At 38.5% G+C, this 20,997-nt stretch overlaps 1 protein-coding gene and 1 pseudogene across 1 annotated transcript; both read right to left on the bottom strand.

The window, feature by feature from the left end:
* Nucleotides 1–750: 750 nt before the first annotated feature.
* LOC148776551 (olfactory receptor 4K15-like) lies at nucleotides 751–1,793 on the bottom strand (annotated as a pseudogene).
* A 3,217-nt stretch (nucleotides 1,794–5,010) lies between these two features.
* Nucleotides 5,011–20,646, bottom strand: LOC129537446 (olfactory receptor 4K1-like). Its single transcript, XM_088840200.1, has 2 exons — nucleotides 19,907–20,646; nucleotides 5,011–5,047 (listed from the first exon to the last, which is right to left on the bottom strand). Exons 1-2 carry the CDS (start codon nucleotides 20,644–20,646, stop codon nucleotides 5,011–5,013), a joined length of 777 nt encoding a protein of 258 aa, XP_088696326.1.
* Between the last annotated feature and the right edge of the window lie 351 nt (nucleotides 20,647–20,997).

The raw sequence follows: 20,997 nt of genomic DNA, 5'->3' as shown, positions 1-20,997 counted from the left end.
CATTGATGCTCATCTATTTGATCTTGCTAGTGAATCCCATAATGACCTTGTATCTTGTGAATACTTCCATTTAATTGGAATTCATAATACCCAAATGGCAGGGAAGTTTACAAGGAAAAATGGAGCTGGTGGAGGAACCCCTTGAAAACTAACAATCCAATGATAAGTCACCAAACAAATGAGTCGGAACAGTATTCACAATATTCTCCTGCTATTGCAGGAGAGTGAACATAAAATGGCAAAACAGAAAATTCACGTCACTATTCTTCCAATTTTGAAAAGTTGTTGTAAAACAGTGCATTGCCTTATTTATACACAGTAAAAAGAATTCTGTTCGTTGTGGTATAAACAATACTTTTTCCAACCAAAGAAGGCCCCATGTATTTACAGTTTATAAAGTTAAAGATATTGTACCGTTGATATCACATCAGTAGCTCTTTATCTTAAAACAAATTTAAATTTTAAAAATTAAGGAGGAAAGGATGTCAAAAAGACAAGTAAACATAATAGAAAGAAGAAAAGATAAAAATTGCTAAGGTTTGTTGTATATTTCATTATCACCATTAACCTTTACTTCAACTTAATCAATGCTTCCCACTGGTTAAAATGATTGGTTTTAACATGACAGTGATTCCATTCGTAGATATGAGGTTTTAACATGACAGTGATTCCATCTGTAAATATGTAGAGACACAGCTACAGTGTTAACAGTCCTGTGAATTTACTTTGTTTTCAGAAATACGATATTTCTTATGACTGCAGAACCTGTCCAGACTTCAGATAGCGACTCTTCAGTTTTGACATAGCTGCCTTCATTTCTTTATTCCTTAGAGTATAGATAACAGGGTTTAAAATGGGAGTAAAGATGGTGTAGAACACTGCAAGGACTTTGTCAACTGAATAACTGCTGAAGGGCCACACATAGATGAAGATGCATGGTCCAAAGAAGAGTGTGACCGCAGTGACATGAGCAGTCAGTGTGGAGCGGGCCTTGGCCATGCTAGCAGAGGAGTGGCCTCTAACTGTAATGAGTATCACAGTGTAGGAAAGAACCAACAGGAGGAAGGAACTCAAAGAAAGAAAGCCACTGTCTGCAACGATTAGTAGGCTGACAACATAAGTGTCAATGCAGGCCAACTTAGTCACCAGAGGGAGGTCACAGAAAAAGCTATCCACTTGATTAGGCCCCAAAAAGGCAAGTTAACAGTAAATGCCAGCTGGCTAGTAGTATGGACGAAACCCACACACCAGGAGATGAATACAAGAATAATACATACACGGCGGCTCATGATTGTCATATAGTGAAGAGGTTTGCATATAGCAACATAATGATCATAAGCCATGGATACAAGAACCACCATCTCGCTGCCAGTGAAAAGATGAACAAAAAAAATCTGGGCCAGACAAGCATCAAAAGAAATAGTCTTGCGTTCAACCAAAAAGTCTGCAATCATTTTGGGGGTATCAAAGGAGGCAACACATATATCTATAAAAGAGAGGTTTGCGAGCAGAAAGTACATGGGGGTATGAAGGCGGGAATCTGAGGTCACAGTGAGGATGATGAGAAAATTGCCCAGCAGTATTGCTAGGTAGAGTAGTGAAAATATGAGAAACAAGAAAGGTTGGAGCTCCTGGGAATTAGAGAGTCCCAGCAATACGAATTCAGTCACCTGAGAGTGATTTGTCTCATTCATTGACTTTGGAAAGGACTTCTCTTTAGTCACCTGAATGTGAGAGAAACAGATATCAATCAGTGAACTGAGCATGGGTTTGATTTCCCAGTTCTGCTTCATACCCTAGGACTCTAGTTTCTATTTATATTTGTATCTAAATTTTCACATATCATCAAAGATCATATAGAGAGCACGACAACACTATTCAAGAAGGATGGAGGGGAGAGATGTTCAACCACCTGGCATATCCAATTACATCAATTTAACAAATGGAATAAGCTAACTTAAAAATGAAATTGAGTATCTGAAATTTTTTTGACATTACAGAAATCCAGTCTAAGAATCTACAGAGAATAAATCATTTTTCTGCAGTAAAGAACATAAATCCTTTTTGAACTGCTAACACAAAGGAAGATATTTTCACAGACTTAAAGTTGACCAAGACAGTTAGATACAAAGAGGTGTATACTGTACTAACCTTTTGAAATAAATTTCAAAAATAGGTAAAACTAATCTTTAGGGTTGAAAAAGCTTCAATAATGATTATCCTTAAAGGGAAATTGGGGACAGGAAGGATAGGAAGGGCCTTCTGAACTGCTGGTGATGTTCTGTTTCTTGATGTGGTTGATAGTTACATAGGAGTTTTCACTTTGTGAAAATGTATCAAGATACACATTTCTGCTCCACGTGCTTTTGAGTGTATGTGATATATGTTCAAAAAATTAAATAGGAGAAGAAAAGATGGCATTACATTATGTGAGAGAATTCATAGGAACTCATTGCCTTGAATAATTAAATCTTATTCCTTTCCCTATTGAGTTACAAATTATCTCAACTAAAACACAAAACCACAGCAAAACTTAAAGATCCAGAGTTTATTGTAAGTCTTCCTAGAGCTGTGATTCATCTCTTCATGCAGTTCTATCATATGAAAGAATATAGTGTTAGTTCCTCCCAGTTTATTCCCCAAAGATATTAAGCTTTATAAACTCAGCCATTGGTGTTAATAATGTAGACATATTATTGAATTATGATTGATATTTTATTTGATTTGGCAAGGCTTAAAAATTGTATTGCATAAGAGTAGTCAGTAAGAAATTTGTATCGTAGGAAAATTGTTTTTTTCTTTTCTATTCGGTTATTTTCTATTCTATCAGAACTTTCTCCCTTTTATGCTATTTTAACTTTAAAAAACTTGGAAAAGTTGTGTGATTAAATGTAATGAAGCATATGATTTTGAAGAACCTTTCTCTGGATCTAAATTAGGTCTTAGGAAAGAGTATCTTTTACTGATTTCTACTCATCTGCAATTTTTTAACTTAATGTCTTCTTAGATTATAATTAAAAATTGCCTAGTATCCTTTGAGTTTCACTGGAATGTTTACACATAAAGACAGGGTATATAATGAATAATTTCAACCCCCAGGAACCAAGTTCAGGGAATCACCTGTATATTTCAAATCTCTAATTCTCTAGAAAATCTACCAAAGAATTAATTCACATTTTATCTCAGATTATATCAAAATATGATCTCAGGCTGTTCAAAAAGCTAACTAGTAGAGGCTGAAGTCAAAACAGGTGGCCAGTAAAATTACACATAGAAACAACTTTATATTTAAGGAGCCACCACATTCTCTTCAGTGCCATTCTCCCCTCCTCATCATTTCTCCGGAGTTTCGTATTAGCAAGTCAACTCCAGGAACCCACCTTGATGTATCCTCCCTGGAAAACACCCTGACTCTTACACCCCTGACATGAATCCTATACTGAATCCTTAGATACAGGGCAAGACTTAATATCTAACAAAACCAGCAAATAAGGGCTCATATCTGCCCTATCAGAAAAAGCAAAGTCTTAAGCACAGGGAGCTTCCAAGGGAGATCTTTTGGTGCTAGAACAGAAAGGGGCAGCAGGAGTCATTGTGAGAAGACATTCTGACATCTTTAGAATAAAATCTATTATGTGGGACAATCATCCTAAGAGTCACTCTCCCATTGAGTTATTTGCATACTTGTATTCTTCACTGTCATTGGCTTATTGGGGTTCCCAGGAAAAGAAAGGATACTGCTTTCCAGATAGAATATTGGTAAAACTGATTCAATCAACATCTGAGCTTAGTATACAAGATCAAAGTGGTGAGCAAAAGAAACTAAATTAATTACTCTAAGTATAAATCCTTTACTTCTAATAAAGTTCATTCTTCTTTAGTTCATTTATTCTCTAAGTACATAACTGTCCATTTTCCCCAGGGCTCTGTGCCTTGAGCTGGTGATAGATCACTTAGGTTTATAACTTGCCTCCCCGAAGCTCATTTATTAATATTTATAATCCCTATTTTCATTTAGAGAAGTTGCTGAATCCTCATTTCCCTTCACTCCTTTTTAGAGGAATTGGACTGTCTTTTTACATCTAATAAAACTACTGTACTAATAGAAACATAAAGCTGTTAGAATAAAAACAGTTGTCATTGGGCAGCTATATGACTCTGAACATTTAGTCTTTCAGGGTTCATTATCCTCAAATATCAAATATAGAAAATGATGTTGCTCTCAAGGAGACATTGAAAATGTTTCTTAACCAATGACATCAGTGACACATCTTTAATCAATTGTAATGATTAAATATATGCAAATGTTCTGAATAATGTATTGTTTCAGATCAGAATAAATAATTATTACTATTTTCAGATTATTTTACTGGTCAAAGGTGGTGTTATCTGTCTTATTTAAGAATGAGTTCCAATTAGTAGATGTGTTCATGTAAATACCAATTTTTCATTTCTTATAATAATTAAAGATAAATTAACATGCATATAAGATTTACTAGGTGACCCTCGGTCCCCTTCTATATGAAATTCTATCAAATAATTATTTCTCCAATACTTCTATCTCAGAACTTAATACTGGTAGATGAAGTGAAATAATTGAGTATAGTTTACAGAGGCCACCAAACTCTTACCAGTCAGAGATACATCTTTTACAAGCTTTCCCACATTTCCGCTGCCTTTACCTTCTCCATGTAAATCCAGATCAGAGATTTAACCAACTCTGTGGAGACAAAGCTTGTGTGTCATCTTCAAAAGGATACTGACAAAATGCTTTCATTTACCTAAGATGAAGTGAAAAGTGTGGAGAAAGCTTATAATCAATAGCTATTAATTCATGGATCAGATTTAGTTGTTACTTCTACATCTTCTAAGAAAACAGACCTGGCCTTGAAGAAATGAGTTATAAAGACGTTTATTTTTAAATAAGTAGGAAATAGACTCAAGATGCTTGTAGACAGGATGGGCTGTTTAAGGGGACATCAACCTGCATGCTGTGTCCTAATGCAGAACTTAAGTAACTGAGGGAGTATTCGGAGCAGTCAGGAATCTAAAAGACAAAGCAAGAGGTAAAAAGGAAGAAATGCCTCCCCTCCCCCTCCCCCCAAAAAACCCTGCTATTTTACAATTTTGCAAAGAATTTAGCATAAATGACTTTCAAAGACCTCCAGAAATTAAAACCAATTAAATATCAATAAGCATACATGAAGAGAATTAGTTTTTAGTCTCCACTGAGGCTTTAAGTGTAGAATTATTTACCCACATATTCTAGGAGAATGCTTTCTTTCAACTTAACCTCATCTGACAGGTCCTGAGAATAGATGAAATTTTTGAGGGATTCAAACACTGTTCTCAAGGGGAAGCTCTGAGTGAACTTAATTTACAATTTCATATAAACTTTGTTTTTAATTAGCAAGAATATTTTTAGGAAGCATCACCAATGATAGCGATTTTTATATGATTTTGGGTCTGTAAAAATACTGAAATATCAAGAATATAGTGTCATTTATCAGAACCATGTTTAGGAAATATTTAGGCTTTTTCTTCCCCTTATCTTACTTTCTCTTGATTCAAAGTGTAGGTAACTTTCCCCCTGCTTCTCAGAGATATATAATCATTAAATACTTGAATCAAATATTCAAATAATACTTGAATATTATTTTGTGAAATAATGAATTTACCATGTAGTAAGTTTATCATAATAGTAGTAAGAGTCTAAAATATAGTAATCACATATGACATATCTTCTCTTTTCACAAGTAGGGCATATATTCAGCAGGATATTTTTATTTTCATAATTTATTTACATTGGTATTTCTTTGTCATGAATCAACAAAAGCCATTCTAAATTATAAGCTTTAAAATAGCCTAAAACCCAAATCAGCAGGTGATGTCTAAAGATATCATGGACTATACAAGAAGTTATAGCCTGAGTCACTGAAATGTATGTTCTGACTCTGCTGCTGCTGCTGCTAAGTCACTTCAGTCGTGTCTGACTCTGTGTGACCCCATAGATGGAAGCCCACCAGGCTCCCCTGTCCCTGGGATTCTCCAGGCAAGAACACTGGAGTGGTTTGCCATTTTCTTCTCCAATACATGAAAGTGAAAAGTGAAAGTGAAGTCGCTCAGTCGTGTCCGACTCTTTGCGACCCCATGGACTGTATCCCACCAGGCTTCTCTGTCCATGGGATTTTCCAGGCAAGAGTACTGTAGTGGGGTGCCATTGCCTTCTCCCAAAAGACTTTTAAGGCTCTTCAAATTGCTATCTTGCAGGCTCCAACTTTGAACTTGCCCGCAGGATCAGAGTTTAGTTTAGTTTGTTTTTTACTGAAAATAAAGGCTATGGCCACATTATTTAAGGGTAATTGTTACTATTGTTTTCCTAATGCCTAAAGCTCAACCCACTCCAGTACTCTTGCCTGGAAAATCCCATGGATGGAGGAGCCTGGTAGGCTGCAGTCATGGGGTCACGAAGAGTCGGACAGGACTGAGTGACTTCACTTTCACTGTTCACTTTCAAGCATTGCAGAAGGAAATGGCAACCCACACCATTGTTCTTGCCTGGAGAATCCCAGGGACAGGGGAGCCTGGTGGGCTGCCATCTATGGGGTCGCACAGAGTCGGACACTACTGAAGCGACTTAGCAGCAGCAGCAAAGCTCATAAAGAATTGATGCTTTTGAACTGTGGTGCTGGAGAAGACTCTTCTCTTGAGAGTCCCTTGGACTGCAAGGAGATCCAACCAGTCCATTCTCAAGGAGATCAACCCTGGGTGTTCATTGGAAGGACTGATGCTGAAGCTGAAACTCCAATACTTTGGCCACCTCATGCGACGAGTTGACTCACTGGAAAAGACTCTGATGCTGGGAAGGATAGGGGGCAGGAGGAGAAGGGGACGACAGAGGATGAGATGGCTGGATGGCATCCCTGACTCGATGGACATGAGTTTGAGTGAACTCCCGGCATTGCTGATGGACAGGGAGGCCTGGCGTGCTGTGATTCATGGGGTCACAAAGAGTCGGACACGACTGAGCAACTGAGCTGAACTGAACTGAACCATTATCTTCATTACCTACACCACAGTTTCAGTTCAGTTCAGTCACTCAGTCGTGTCCGACTCTTTGTGACCCCATGAATCACAGCACGCCAAGCCTCCCTGTCCATCACCAACTCCTGGAGTTTACCCAAACTCACGTCCATTGAGTTGGTGATGCCATCCAGCCATCTCATCCTCTGTCGTTCCCTTCTCCTCCAGGCCCAATCCCTGCCAGCATCATGATCTTTTCCAATGAATCAGCACTTTGCATGAGGTGGCCAAAGTATTGGGATTTCAGCTTCAGCGTCAGTCCTTCCAATGAACACCCAGGACTGATCTCCTTTAGGATGAACTGGTTGGATCTCCTTGCAGTCCAAGGGACTCTCAAGAGTCTTCTCCAGCACCACAGTTCAAAAGCATCAATTCTTCAGTGATCAGCTTTCTTCACAGTCCAACTGTCACATCCATACACAACCACTGGAAAAACCATAGCCTTGACTAGGCGGACCTTTGTTGGCAAAGTAATGTCTCTGCTTTTTAATATGCTGTCTAAGTTGATCATAAATTTCTTTCCAAGGAGAAAGTGTCTTTTAATTTCATGACTGCAATCACCATCTGCAGTGATTTTGGAGCCCCCCCAAATAAAATCAGCCACTGTTACCCCATCTATTTCCAATGAAGTGATGGGACCAGTTGCCCTGATCTTAGTTTTCTGAATGTTGCGCTTCAAGCCAACTTTTTCACTCTCCTCTTTCACTTTCATCAAGACGCTTTTTAGTTCCTCTTCACTCCCAGATGTTCAAGCAGGTTTTAGAAAAGGCAGATTCACCAAGATCAAATTGCCAACATCCGCTGGATCATGGAGAAAGCAAGAGAGTTCCAGAAGAGCATCTATTTCTGCTTCATTGACTATGCCAAAGCCTTTGACTGTGTGGATCACAATAAACTGTGGAAAATTCTGAAAGAGATGGGAATACCAGACCACCTGACCTGCCTCTTGAGAAAACTGTATGCAGGTCAGGAAGCAACAGTCAGAACTGTACATGGAACAACAGACTGGTTCCAAATAGGAAAAGGAGTGTGTCAAGGCTGTATATTGTCACCTTGCTTATTTAACTTATATGCAGAGTACATCATGAGGAACGCTGGGCTGAAAGAAGCACAAGCTGGAATCAAGATTGCTGGGAGAAATATCAATAATCTAAGATATGCTGATAACACTACCCTTATGGCAGAAAGTGAAGAGGAACTCAAAAGCCTGTTGATGAAAGTGAAAGAGGAGAGTGAAAAGTTTGGCTTGAAGCTCAACATTCAGAAAATAAAGATCATGGCATCTGGTCCCATCACTTCATGGGAAATAGATGGGAAAACAGTGGAAACACTGTCAGACTTTATTTTTTTGGGCTCCAAAATCACTGCAGATGCTGATTGCAGCCATGAAATTAAAAGACGCTTGCTCCTTGGAAGGAAAGTTATGACCAACCTTGATAATATATTAAAAAGCAGAGACATTACTTTGGCAACCAAGGTCCGTCTAGTCAAGGCTATGGTTTTTCCTGTGGCCATGTATGGATGTGAGAGTTGGACTGTGAAGAAAGCTGATCGCCGAAGAATTGATGCTTTTGAACTGTGTTGTTGGAGAAGACTCTTGAGAGTCCCTCGTACCGCAAGGCGATCCAACCAGTCCATTTTAAGGGAGATTGATCCTGGGTGTTCATTGGAAGGACTGATGCTAAAGCTGAAATCCCAATACTTTGGCCACCTCATGTGACAAGTTGACTCACTGGAAAAGACTGATGCTAGGAATAGTTGGGGGCTGGAGGAGAAGGGGACTACCGAGGATGAGGTGGCTGGATGGCATCACCGACTCTGTGGACATGAGTTTGAGTGAACTCCGGGAGTTGGTGATGGACAGGGAGGCCTGGCGTGCTGTGATTCATGGGGTACTCTGCATGTAAGTTAAATAAGCAGGGTGACAATATACAACCTTGACGTACACCTTTTCCTATTTGGAACCAGTCTGTTGTTCCATGTCCAGTTCTAACTGTTGCTTCCTGACCTGCATACAGGTTTCTCAAGAGGTGGTCTGGTATTCCCATCTCTTTCAGAATTTCCCACAATTTATTGTGATCCACACAGTCAAAGACTTTGGCATGGCCTCAGGTCAAATAACAGGGAGGGAACACAGCCTAATCTCTTCAAGAAAATTAGAGATACCAAAGGAACATTTCAGGCAAAGATGGGCTCAATAAAGGAAAGAAATGTTATGGACCTAACAGAGGCAGAAGATATTAAGAAGAGGTGGCAAGAATACACATAAGAATTATACAAAAAAAGATCTTCACGACCTTTATAATCACGATGGTGTGATCACTCACCCAGAGTCAAACATCCTGGAATGCAAACTCAAGTGGGCCTTAGGAAGTATCTCTATGAACAAAGCTAGTGGAGGTGATGGAATTCCAGCTGAGCTATTTCAAGTCATAAAAGATGATGCTGTAATATTGCTGCAATCAATATGCCAGAAAATTTGGAAAACTCAGCAGTGGCCACAGGACTGGAAAAGGTCAGTCTTCATCCCAATAGCAAAGAAAAGCAATGCCAAAAATTTTCAAACTCCCGCACAATTGCACTCATCTCACATGCTAGCAAAGTATTGATCAAAATTCTCCAAGCCAGGCTTCTATAGTATGTGAACCATGAACTTCCATATGTTCAAGGTGGATTCAGAAAAGGCAGAGGAACCAGAGATCAAATTGCCAACATCCGCTGGATCAAGAAAAAGCAAGAGAGTTCCAGAAAAATATCTACTTCTGCTTTATTGATTATGCCAAAGCCTTTGACTGTGTGGATCACAATAAACTGTGGAAAATTCTGAAAGAGATGGGAATACCAGATGGGAATACCATCTGACCTACCTCCTGAGAAATCTGTATGCAGGTCAGGAAGCATCAGTTAGAACTGGACATGGAACAACAGACTGGTTCCAAATTGGGAAAGGAATACGTCAAGACTGTATATTGTCATCCACCTTATTTAATTAATATGCCAAGTACATCATGAGAAATGCTGGAATGGATGAAGCACAAGCTAGAATCAAGATTTCAAGGAGAACTAGCAATAACCTCAGATATGCAGATGACACCACCCTTATGGTAGAAAGCAAAGAGGAACTAAAGATCCTCTTTATGTGTGTGAAAGAGGAGAGTGAAAAAGTTGACTTAAAGCTCAACATTCAGAAAACTAAGATCATGGCATCTGGTCCCATCACTTCACAGGAAATAGATGGGGAAACAGTGGAAACATTGGCTGACTTTATTTTTCTGGGCTCCAAAATCACTGCAGATGGCGACTGCAGCCATGAAATTAAAAGACGTTTGCTCCTTGGAAGAAAATCTATGACCAAACTAGACAGCAAATTAAAAAGCAGAGACATTACTTTGTCAACAGAGGTCCATCTAGTCAAGGTTATGGTTTTCCAGTATTCATGTATGAATGTGAGAGTTGGACTATAAATAAAGCTGAGCGCTGAAGAATTGATGCTTTTGAACTGTGGTGTTGGAGAAGACTCTTGAGAGCCCTTTGGACTCAAGGAGATCCAATGAGTCTATTCTAAAGGAAATCAGTCCTGAATATTCATTGGAATGACTAATGCTGAAGTTGTGACCCCACCACTTTGGCCACCTGATGTGAAGAACTGGCTTATTTGAAAAGACTCTGATGCTGGGAATGATTGAAGCAGGAGGAGAATGGAATGACAGAGGATGAGATGGTTGGCATCACCAATTCAATGGACATGAGTTTAGTAAGCTTTGGGAGTTGGTGATGGACAGGGAGGCCTGGCGTGCTGCAGTCATGGAGTCACAGAAAGTCAGACACAACTGAGCAACTGAACTTAACTGAAAACCTTCTGGCTAATCCTGTTATCTTAAAATGTAAACTATGGGAGTGGGTCTAGTAAGATCTTTGCAACCTTGAGACATTCTTTTGACTTATTGTAATAGCTAATTTTAAAAGTATATAACCCCCGTGCTAGCACTAGCAGGTGGTCTTTCTCTGCTCCCCTTCTGATATCTATGTCAGAAGCTTTCTCTGTTCCTTTTCTTACTTTAATAAAACTCTGCTACACAAAAACAAACAAATAAATAAATTTAGAAGAAATGTTTGGCTCAATGTATTGAAAGCTCATCAATCAGGTGTGAGCAGATTAGGATCATTATGCCTTCTTAATGGATTAAGCTCTTTACTATCACAGCATGTCTCTATTCTCAGTAATATTTCTTGTTCTGAAGTCTTCAGAGTCATATATTGATGTGATTTCTTTGGTTCCCTTATAATTACTGTTTGCATTGTATGTCTTTTCTCTATCCTTTTATTTTGAGCAGTCTATGTCTTTATATTTAAAGTTGATTCCTTATACACAGCAAATAGCTGGTTCTTGCTTGTGGTTCATCTTGACAGTATCTGCCTCTTAGTGAAGTCCTTAGACCTTTCACATGTAATTACTTTAATGACTGTATACCTACTATCTTGCTATTTTTTTTCTATTTATTTTACCTTTGGGACCCCAAGAATTCTCCAGGCCAGAATACTGGAGTGGGTAATCTTTCCCTTCTTCAAGGGATCTTCCCAACCCAGGGATGAAACCCAGGTCTCCCCCATTGCAGGTGGATACTTTACCAGCTGAGCCACATGGGAAGCCCTTTATTTTATCTATATCTGCTCATTTTTCCTACTCATTTTGTCCTCTATTGGATTTTTTTTTTTAGTTTTCTATTTTTTCTGTTGGTTTTATTTTACCTTTAAATTGATCTATAACTTTCATCTTCCACTTTATTAAATGATATTGTAACATCTTATCATATAAGTATACATCTTTTTTTATATAATGTTTTAATTTAAAATAGTCACTTCATGTTATATCATTTACTTTGTCATGTTTTAATTTTTTGTTAGATGTGGAGCTTTAATCTTTAAAGAAACATTTTATTGATGTATGACTAATATACAAAGGCTGTACATTTTTAATTGATACAGTTTCCTGAGTCTGAAGATAATTATACACCTGTGAGATTGTCACCACAATGTGTGTCAAAAACATATCCGTTACCTCTAAAAGTTTCTTTTTTATAGGTATTGCCTCTTTTGTAATAACATTCAGCATAAGATATACTCTGTAAACAAATTTCAAGTGTAAAATGCAGTATTGTTTACTATGGTCACCATGATGTATTAGAACTCCAGAGATTTTCATCTTTTAATAGAAACTCCTTTGTCTAAACTAGTATCTCCCTGTTTTCCTCCCCCTCAGGCAACTGCTACTCTCTGTTTCTATGAGATTTTCTATGATTTTGACTACTTTAGATTTCTTGTATAAATGATACCATGTAATATTTATTCTTCTGTGTCTGGTTTATTGCACTTAGTATAAAGTTCTCCAGGTTGCAGTATTTAAATGTTTTAGGGTGAATTTTTTTTAACTACTCACTTAGTTAATCTTTAAAGTTTATCTGAATTCAATTTGCTGTGAATCCCACCTCCTTCTACTTCCTGTTTATTAATTTTTTTTAATTTTGTTGACAGTGTTTTGTTTTCTGAACTAGCGCTTCAGTTTAGTAGATAACAATGCTATTTATAGGTACTGTTAAATGCTTTGTGCCTCATTGAAGTTTTCAGCCATAGATATTCTTTTCTGTTCTTAGTTAATGAAAGTTTTGTTTTTCAACAATGACTGTTTTTAAAGACTTTTCCCATGTATTGAGATAATCATATGTTTATTTTCTTGTATTTTGTTACTAAAGTGAATTATATTGAATGATAGTCAAATTTCAAACCAATATTATATTTCTGGGTATCACTTTTGCGTCCTGTTTTTACATATTCTTGAATTTGTACTGCTGTTTTTAAAGGAATTTTTTCTACTTCTTTTTAAGTGAAATTGGCTTAAAAAATTCCCTTATAATGATGCTTGTCAAATTTTAGAATGAAGTTTATTCTGGTTTCATTGGATGGAGGAATGCTCTTCAAGAAAGGGGAAGAAATATCAATCTCTGTCTTCAATGGCATTCTTGCATGAAAGGAGTCACAATTTGTTTTTCATTTATGACTAGCTTTATCCAATTCTTAATAGGGACTCTATTTTCTAGAGTTCATAATGTATTGATTTTGTGCTTGAGAATTGGGAATTTATTTACTAAAGATAGAAGATGCCTAGATAAATTTATTAAGTTATAAATACAGACATATTTTGATAAATATATCAGATTGCTTTCTAAAAATTTATCAGCAATTTTTGACTAAAGAGAACTTCCATATTTCTACATTTTCAGTCTTATTTTATTCCTTATCAGTATAACAGAGAACATAACACTTCTCTCTTGTTTTAAATTATATTTTTACTACCTAATAGATTGACTTTTTTACTGTTTGTGTTTATCATTTGCATAGCTTTTCATGAAATTTGTTGCCTATGATATATGACTCATAAGTGTTTAGAAATAGTAAAATATGGTTGTCATTTGAGAATTAGGTTTTATAACATACATAATGTATAGAACATATGTCAATTCTCTTCAATTCAATTACAGTGACTCTTAGGCCAGTAAATTTTGATTTTAATCTGGTGAGAGGTACTAGCACACCCTGAAAACGACTATATTTAGTCCTGAATGTACAGGGAAATAAGAGAGGGAGTCACCAAGGCAAATCATAACAGTGCCCACCCCAACGTTGTTCAGGTGGTGTTTCCCTGTCAGGTTATCAGAGTATGATGATCTTGTGTCAATCAAGTAACCAACATAGCTTCACCAAAAGCACTAACTAATAATTCGATATCTATTCTAATTACAGTGCTGTGACTATTTCATTCATTTTATAATTACAATTTCAGTGGAACTCGACAAATTCCCCCAAGTTTCTTGCAATTATCAACAAGTTGGCATTTCTGGGTGTGTAAGTCTGTGGGCCAAAACTTGCACTAGGGAAATTCGTTAAATTGGTATCAATTATGAGGTTTTCTGGTGGTTGGCCGGAAAAATGTGCTCTGCTGGTCATACCCTTCTGCAATTCGAATACAGAGTAAGTTCTGTGAGTCTTTGTTTCCTTAATGTTCAGTCATTTATATGAAGCCAGGGTTCTTTCTTAGTCTCCTCTGACCACAACGTTGGCATAAATTATGTAAAAAATTGCTGAAAAGTATTGAGCTGCATTGAATTGAACAAAGCTGAACATTACCACACTGAGATTATTAACACTTCATATGTTTATCAGTTCAGTTCAGTTCAGTTCAGTCGCTCAGTCGTGTCCGACTCTTAGCGACCCCATGAACCACAGCACGCCAGGCCTCCCTGTCCATCAGCAACTCCCGGAGTTCACTCAAACTCATGTCCATCGAGTCGGTGATGCCATCCAGCCACCTCATTCTCTGTCGTCCCCTTCTCCTCCTACCACCAATCGCTCCCAGCATCAGAGTCTTTTCCAGTGAGTCAACTCGTCGCATGAAGTGGCCAAAGTATTGGAGTTTCAGCTTTAGCATAAGTCCTTCCAATGAACACCCAGGATTGATCTCCTTTAGAATGGACTGGTTGGATCTCCTTGCAGTCCAAGGGACTCTCAAGAGCCTTCTCCAGCACCACAGTTCAAAAACATCAATTCTTCAGCGATCAGCTTTCTTCACAGTCCAACTCTCACATCCATACATGACCACTGGAAAAACCATAGCCTTGATTAGACGGACCTTGGTTGGGAAAGTAATGTCTCTGCTTTTTAATATGCTATCTAGGCTGGTCATAACTTTCCTTCCAAGGAGTAAACGTCTTTTAATTTCATGGCTGCAATCAGCATCCGCAGTGATTTTGGAGCCCCAAAAAATAAAGTCTGACACGGTTTCCACTGTTTCCCCATCTATTTCCCATGAAGTGATGGGACCAGATGCCATGATCTTTGTTTTCTGAATGTTGAGCTTCAAGCCAGCCTTTTCACTCTCTTCTTTCACTTTCATCAGGAGGCCTTTGAGTTCCCTTCACTTTCTGCCATAAGGGTAGTGTCATCTGCATATCTGAGGTTATTGATATTTCTCCCGGCAATCTTGATTCCAGCTTGTGCTTCTTCCAGCCCAGCGTTCCTCATGATGTACTCTGCATATAAGTTAAATAAGCAGGGTGACAATATACAACCTTGACGTACTCCTTTTCCTATTTGGAACCAGTCTGTTGTTCCGTGTCCAGTTCTAACTGTTGCTTCCTGACCTGCATACAGGTTTCTCAAGAGGCAGGTCAGGTGGTCTGGTATTCCCATCTCTTTCAGAATGTTCCACAGTTTATTGTGATCCACACAGTCAAAGGCCTTGGCATAGTCAATGAAGCAGAAATAGATATTTTTCTGGAACTCTCTTGCTTTCTCCATAATCCAGAGGATGTTGACAATTTGATCTCTGGTGCCTCTGCCTTTTCTAAAACCTGTTTGAACATCTGGAAGTTCACAGTTCACATATTGATGAAGCCTAGTTTGGAGAACTTTAAGCATGACTTTACTAGTGTGTGAGATGAGTGCAACTGTGCGGTAGTTTGAGCATTCTTTGGCATTGCCTTTCTTTGGGATTGGAATGAAGCGTGACCTTTTCCAGTCCTGTGGCCAGCACTGAGTTTTCCAAATCTGCTGGCATATTGAGGGCAGCACTTTCACAGCATCATCTTTCAGGATTTGAAATAGCTCAATTGGAATTCAATCACCTCCACTAGCTTTGTTCGTCGTGATGCTCTCTAAGGCCCACTTGACTTCACATTCCAAGATGTCTGGCTCTAGGTCAGTGATCACGTTATCGTGACTATCCTGGTCGTGAAGATCTTTTTTGTACAGTTCTTCTGTGTATTCTTGCCACCTCTTCTTAATATCTTCTGCTTCTGTTAGGTCCATACCATTTCTGTCCTTAATCGAGCCCATCTTTGCATGAAATGTTCCCTTGATATCTCTAATTTTCTTGAAGAGATCTCTTGTCTTTCCTATTCTGTTGTTTTCCTCTATTTCTTTGCATTGATTGCTGAGGAAGGCTTTCTTATCTCTCCTTGCTATTCTTTGGAACTCTGCATTCAGATGCTTATATCTTTCCTTTCCTCCTTTACTTTTCACTTCTCTTCTTTTCGCAGCTATTTGTAAGGTCTCCTCAGACAGCCATTTTGCTTTTTTGCATTTCTTTTCCATGGGGATGCTCTTGGTCCCTGTCTCCTGTACAATGTCATGAACCTCCGTTCAGAGTTCATCAGGTACTCTATCGATAAGATCTAGACCCTTAAATCTATTTCTCACTTCTACTGTATAATCATAAGGGATTTGATTTAGGTCATATCTGAATGGTCTAGTGGTTTTCCCTACTTTCTTCAATTTAAGTCTGAATTTGGCAATGAAGTCAGCTCCTGGTCTTGTTTTTGCTAACTGTATAGAGCTTGTCCATCTTTGGCTGCAAAGAATATAATCCATCTGATTTTGGTATTGACCATCTGGTGATGTCCATGTGTAGAGTCTTCTCTTGTGTTGTTGGAAGAGGGTGTTTGCTATGACCAGTGCGTTCTCTTGGCAAAACTCTATTAGCCTTTGCCCTGCTTCATTTCGTGCTCCAAGGCCAAATTTGCCTGTTACTCCAGGTGTTTCTTGACTTCCTACTTTTGCATTCCAGTCCCCTATAATGAAAAGGACATCTTTTTTGGGTGTTAGTTCTAAAAGGTCTTGTAGGTCTTCATAGAACTGTTCAACTTCGGCTTCTTCAGCATTACTGGTTGGGGCATAGACTTGGATTACTGTAATATTGAATGGTTTGCCTTGGAAATGAACAGAAATCATTCTGTCGTTTTTAAGATTGCATCCAAGTACTGCATTTCGGACTCTTTTGTTGACCATGATGGCTACTCCATTTCTTCTAAGGGATTCGTGCCCATAGTAGTAGATATAATGGTCATCTGAGTTAAATTCACCCATTCCAGTCCATTTTAGTTCACTGACTCCTAGAATGTCGACGTTCACTCTTGCCATCTCCTGTTTGACCACTTCCAATTTGCCTTGATTCATGGACCTAACATGCCAGGTTCCTATGCAATATTGCTCTTTACAGCATTGGACCTTGCTTCTATCACCAGTCACATCCACAACTGGGTATTTGTTTTGTTTTAGCTCCATCCCTTCATTCTTTCTGGAGTTATTTCTCCACTGATCTCCAGTAGCATACTGAGCATCTTCCGACCTAGGGAATTCCTCATTCACTATCCTATCATTTTGCCTTTTGATACTGTTCATGGGGTTCTCAAGGCAAGTATACTGAAGTGGTTTGCCATTCCCTTCTCCAGTGGACCACATTCTGTCAGACCTCTCCACCATGACTTGTCTATCTTGGGTGGCCCCACACGGCATGGCTTAGCTTCACTGAGTTAGACAGGACTGTGGTCCATATGATCAGATCAACTAGTTTTTTGTGATTATGATTTCAATGTGTCTCCCCTCTAATGCCCCCTCCCAATACCTACCCTCTTATTTGGGTTTCACTTACTTTGGTCGCCGGAGCCGGCGTCTCTCGCGTCTCATATGTTTATAACATACCATTATAAACATATGTTTATGATGTCTATTATATCCTTTACTTGCTTTTATTATCTGGTAATGAACTTTTTAAAAGATATCTTGACTTCAGATGAAATCTTTTACTGAACACGGAACTATGGCTTTGCCTCTTTTGTAAAACCTGTCATTTCTCATTTTAATAATATTCATATAGCCTGTTTTTAATAAATTTAAGTTTATTAAAGTGATATCCAATGAAGTAACCTCACACCTTCACATGTGGACAACAAATGTGATAAGGAGATCAGATTGCTGCAGGGTACAACGTCTCAAAGATGTGACTGAGGTAAGGACAATCTAGTTTTCCACTAGTTTCCTATTTCATCACTCCAAATGCCTCATGTGTATCAAACAACAGTATAACTTACCTGAAAATCACTGTTTTGAATATTTTATCCTTCTTATGGCACTTACTGCATGTGCTTGCATGTTAAACTTTTGGTATATTGATAAATATGGTAATAGAACAGTAATTGTCTTACAATCAAAGTAATAAAAAGAAAAACACAATTACATCTTCAGTTAAAAAATGACATTTGGATTCAAAGCTAAAACAAACAGAATAAATACTCCCTGGCATGAATCAGTGATGTGGTGATAACAGTGATAGATCTGTGACTAATAAGGGGCTGAATCAATTATGCTCACCTTCTTTATCATAGCCATTCCCTGATTTGGTGAGATGTTTCTGAAATTTCACTTAATTTTTTTTAAAGTATGGGATATATTTCATAATTACTAATACGTGCACTTTCCGTGATTACTTTGAAATTTAAACTCTCACATGAATTAAACAAATCACTGTCTATTTCAGTCAGTTCAGTTCAGTCGCTCAGTCGTGTCCGACTATTTGGGACCCCATGAATCACAGCACACCACTGTCTATTTAGATATCCTATAATTATTTTTAACTGGTAAGTTTATTATCAATAATATAAATAAAATCTGTAAAGTGCTATGACAGTTGTCCCAGAAAGCATAAGACTACTCTTATAATTCGAATTATGGCCTTGGTGATGCTGCTGCTGCTGCTGCTAAGTCGCTTCAGTCATGTCAGACTCTGTGCGACCGCATAGACAGCAGTCCACCAGGCTCTGCCCTCCCTGGGATTCTCCAGGCAAGAACACTAGAGTGGTTGCCATTTCCTTCTCCAATGCATGAAAGTGAAAAGTGAAAGTGAAGTCGCTCAGCCATGTCCCACTCTTCGTGACCCCATGGACTGCCGCATACCAGACTCCTCGGTCCCTGGGATTTTGCAGGCAAGAGTACTGGAGTGGGGTGTCATCGCCTTCTCCGTGGTGATGCTATTGATATGTTATCTGCTTCAAATTCAGAGCATCAAAACTCAGTCCTATCATTAATGCTATAGTATTTGGGGTATTTAAAATTTAACATAAATAATAAATATAATTCAAAATTTATGAACAGTATTGCCTTATTTATGAATGTGGAATATTTGCAACTACTTATAGGAATCAAGTTATTAGCTGAAATAATTATGAACTATAACTTATGAAAGCAATTTTCATTTAGCTTGTAATGTCAAAGCAGTTTCTATTTTTAGCACTAAATTGCTTTCTATGCTACTCCAGTCAAGTTAGATGTGTTTGCTAATCTGATTTAATATGGAGATATCTTTAAAAGGTTGCAATATTTTTTAACAAGACCTATATAAGGGACATTATAAATTTTAATACATGTATCTACTGTTTTGGGGCTTCCATTGTGTCTCAGACAGTAAAGAATCTGACTGAAATGTAGGAGACCTGGGTTCGATACCTGGGCTGGGAAGATCCCCTGAAGAAGGGCATAGCAACCCACTCCAGTATTCTGGCCTGGAGAATCAGGGGAGCCTGGCAGGCTACAGTCCATGGGGTCACAGAGTCAGATACGACTGAGCAACTAAGCACAGCACAGCACAGTTACCATTTCAGGGAAGATGAAGTGAGCCACAGAATATCAAAATGGTAACATAATATGTGGTTCTGCATTGCATTTGCCAACTTTAGAGTGACAAATCAGGTCCTATAACCAGAAAGACTAATTATGATAGAAACACAATGATAACAACTACACATGGGCATTACAAAGAACAAGAAGAAAGGACTTGTGTTGCTTCATAAGTGAAGTGAAGTGAAGTCGCTCAGTCGTGTCCAACTCTTAGTGACCCCATGGACTGCAGCCTACCAGGCTCCTCTGTCCATGGGATTTTCCATGCAAGAGTACTGGAGTGGGGTGCCATTGCCTTAAAGGCTTCCTTGGAGCCCACATTTGGTTCCTTAGTTTCTTCATGGCTTCCTTTACATCTTTCTTCCTTAGGGTGTAAATCATAGGGTTAAGAAGAGGAGTGAATACAGTAAAAAACACAGAGATAAATTTATCAAGTGTGAAACTTTCAAAGGGCCAAATGTAGATAAAGATTAATGGGCCAAAGAACAGAACTACAACGGTAATGTGGGCAGACAGAGTGGAAAGTGCCCTGGATGTCCCACCAGAGGCTTGGCGATGGACAGTAGCAAGGATGATAGTGTAAGAAATGAGCAAAAGGAGAAAACAGATAAGTGACAACAGGCCACTATTTGTGAGCACCAGGATCTCTAAAACATAGGTGTCCAAGCAGGCAAGTTTAATCACAAGGGGGAGATCGCAAAAGAAATTGTCTACCTTGTTGGGTCCACAGAAAGGAAGATCTATTGTGAATACCAGGTGACTGGCTGAGTGCAAGATGCCAATGGCCCAGGAGACCCCCACCAGGACAGTGCACAGTCTTCGGCTCATGATGGTCATGTAATGTAGAGGTTTGCATATAGCGGTATATCTATCATAGGCCATGGCAACAAGAAGTACCATCTCACTGCCCCCAAAAACATGCAAGAAAAAAATCTGTGACATGCATCCCTTGAAAGGGATGGTCTTGTGTTCACTGAGGAAATCTGCAATCATCTTGGGAGTGGCAAATGTAGCCTGACAGACACCCATGAAGGAGAGATTGCTAAGAAAAAAGTACATTGGAGAATGCAAACGAGAGTCTGTAATCACTCTGAGAATGATAAGAATGTTTCCCAACACTGCAGCACCATAAACACAGAGAAGACAAAGAAAAGGAAGAGCTGGAGTTCCCGAGAGCTAGACAGGCCCAACAAAATGAATTCAGCAACCACTGACTTATTGATCTATCCATTAACTGAATCTGGGCTGCTCAAGTTATCTAAAGGGAAAAAAAAAATATTTATTTAAAAAAATAACAGATAAGGGTATTATTATTATTTCCAGGAATTTATATTTTCCTTGTGTTACATAACTATACAAATTGTCATTTACTTTGGCATTTATGGATTGGCTAGATAAAAGATGGATAAA

This window comes from Moschus berezovskii, chromosome 9, assembly GCF_049115385.1.
Source record: "Moschus berezovskii isolate FMDL1 chromosome 9, NW_MosBer_1.0, whole genome shotgun sequence".
Lineage (NCBI taxonomy): Eukaryota > Metazoa > Chordata > Mammalia > Artiodactyla > Moschidae > Moschus > Moschus berezovskii.
Note: the sequence above shows the minus strand (reverse complement) of the source record. Positions and strands in the feature narration are given on the sequence as shown.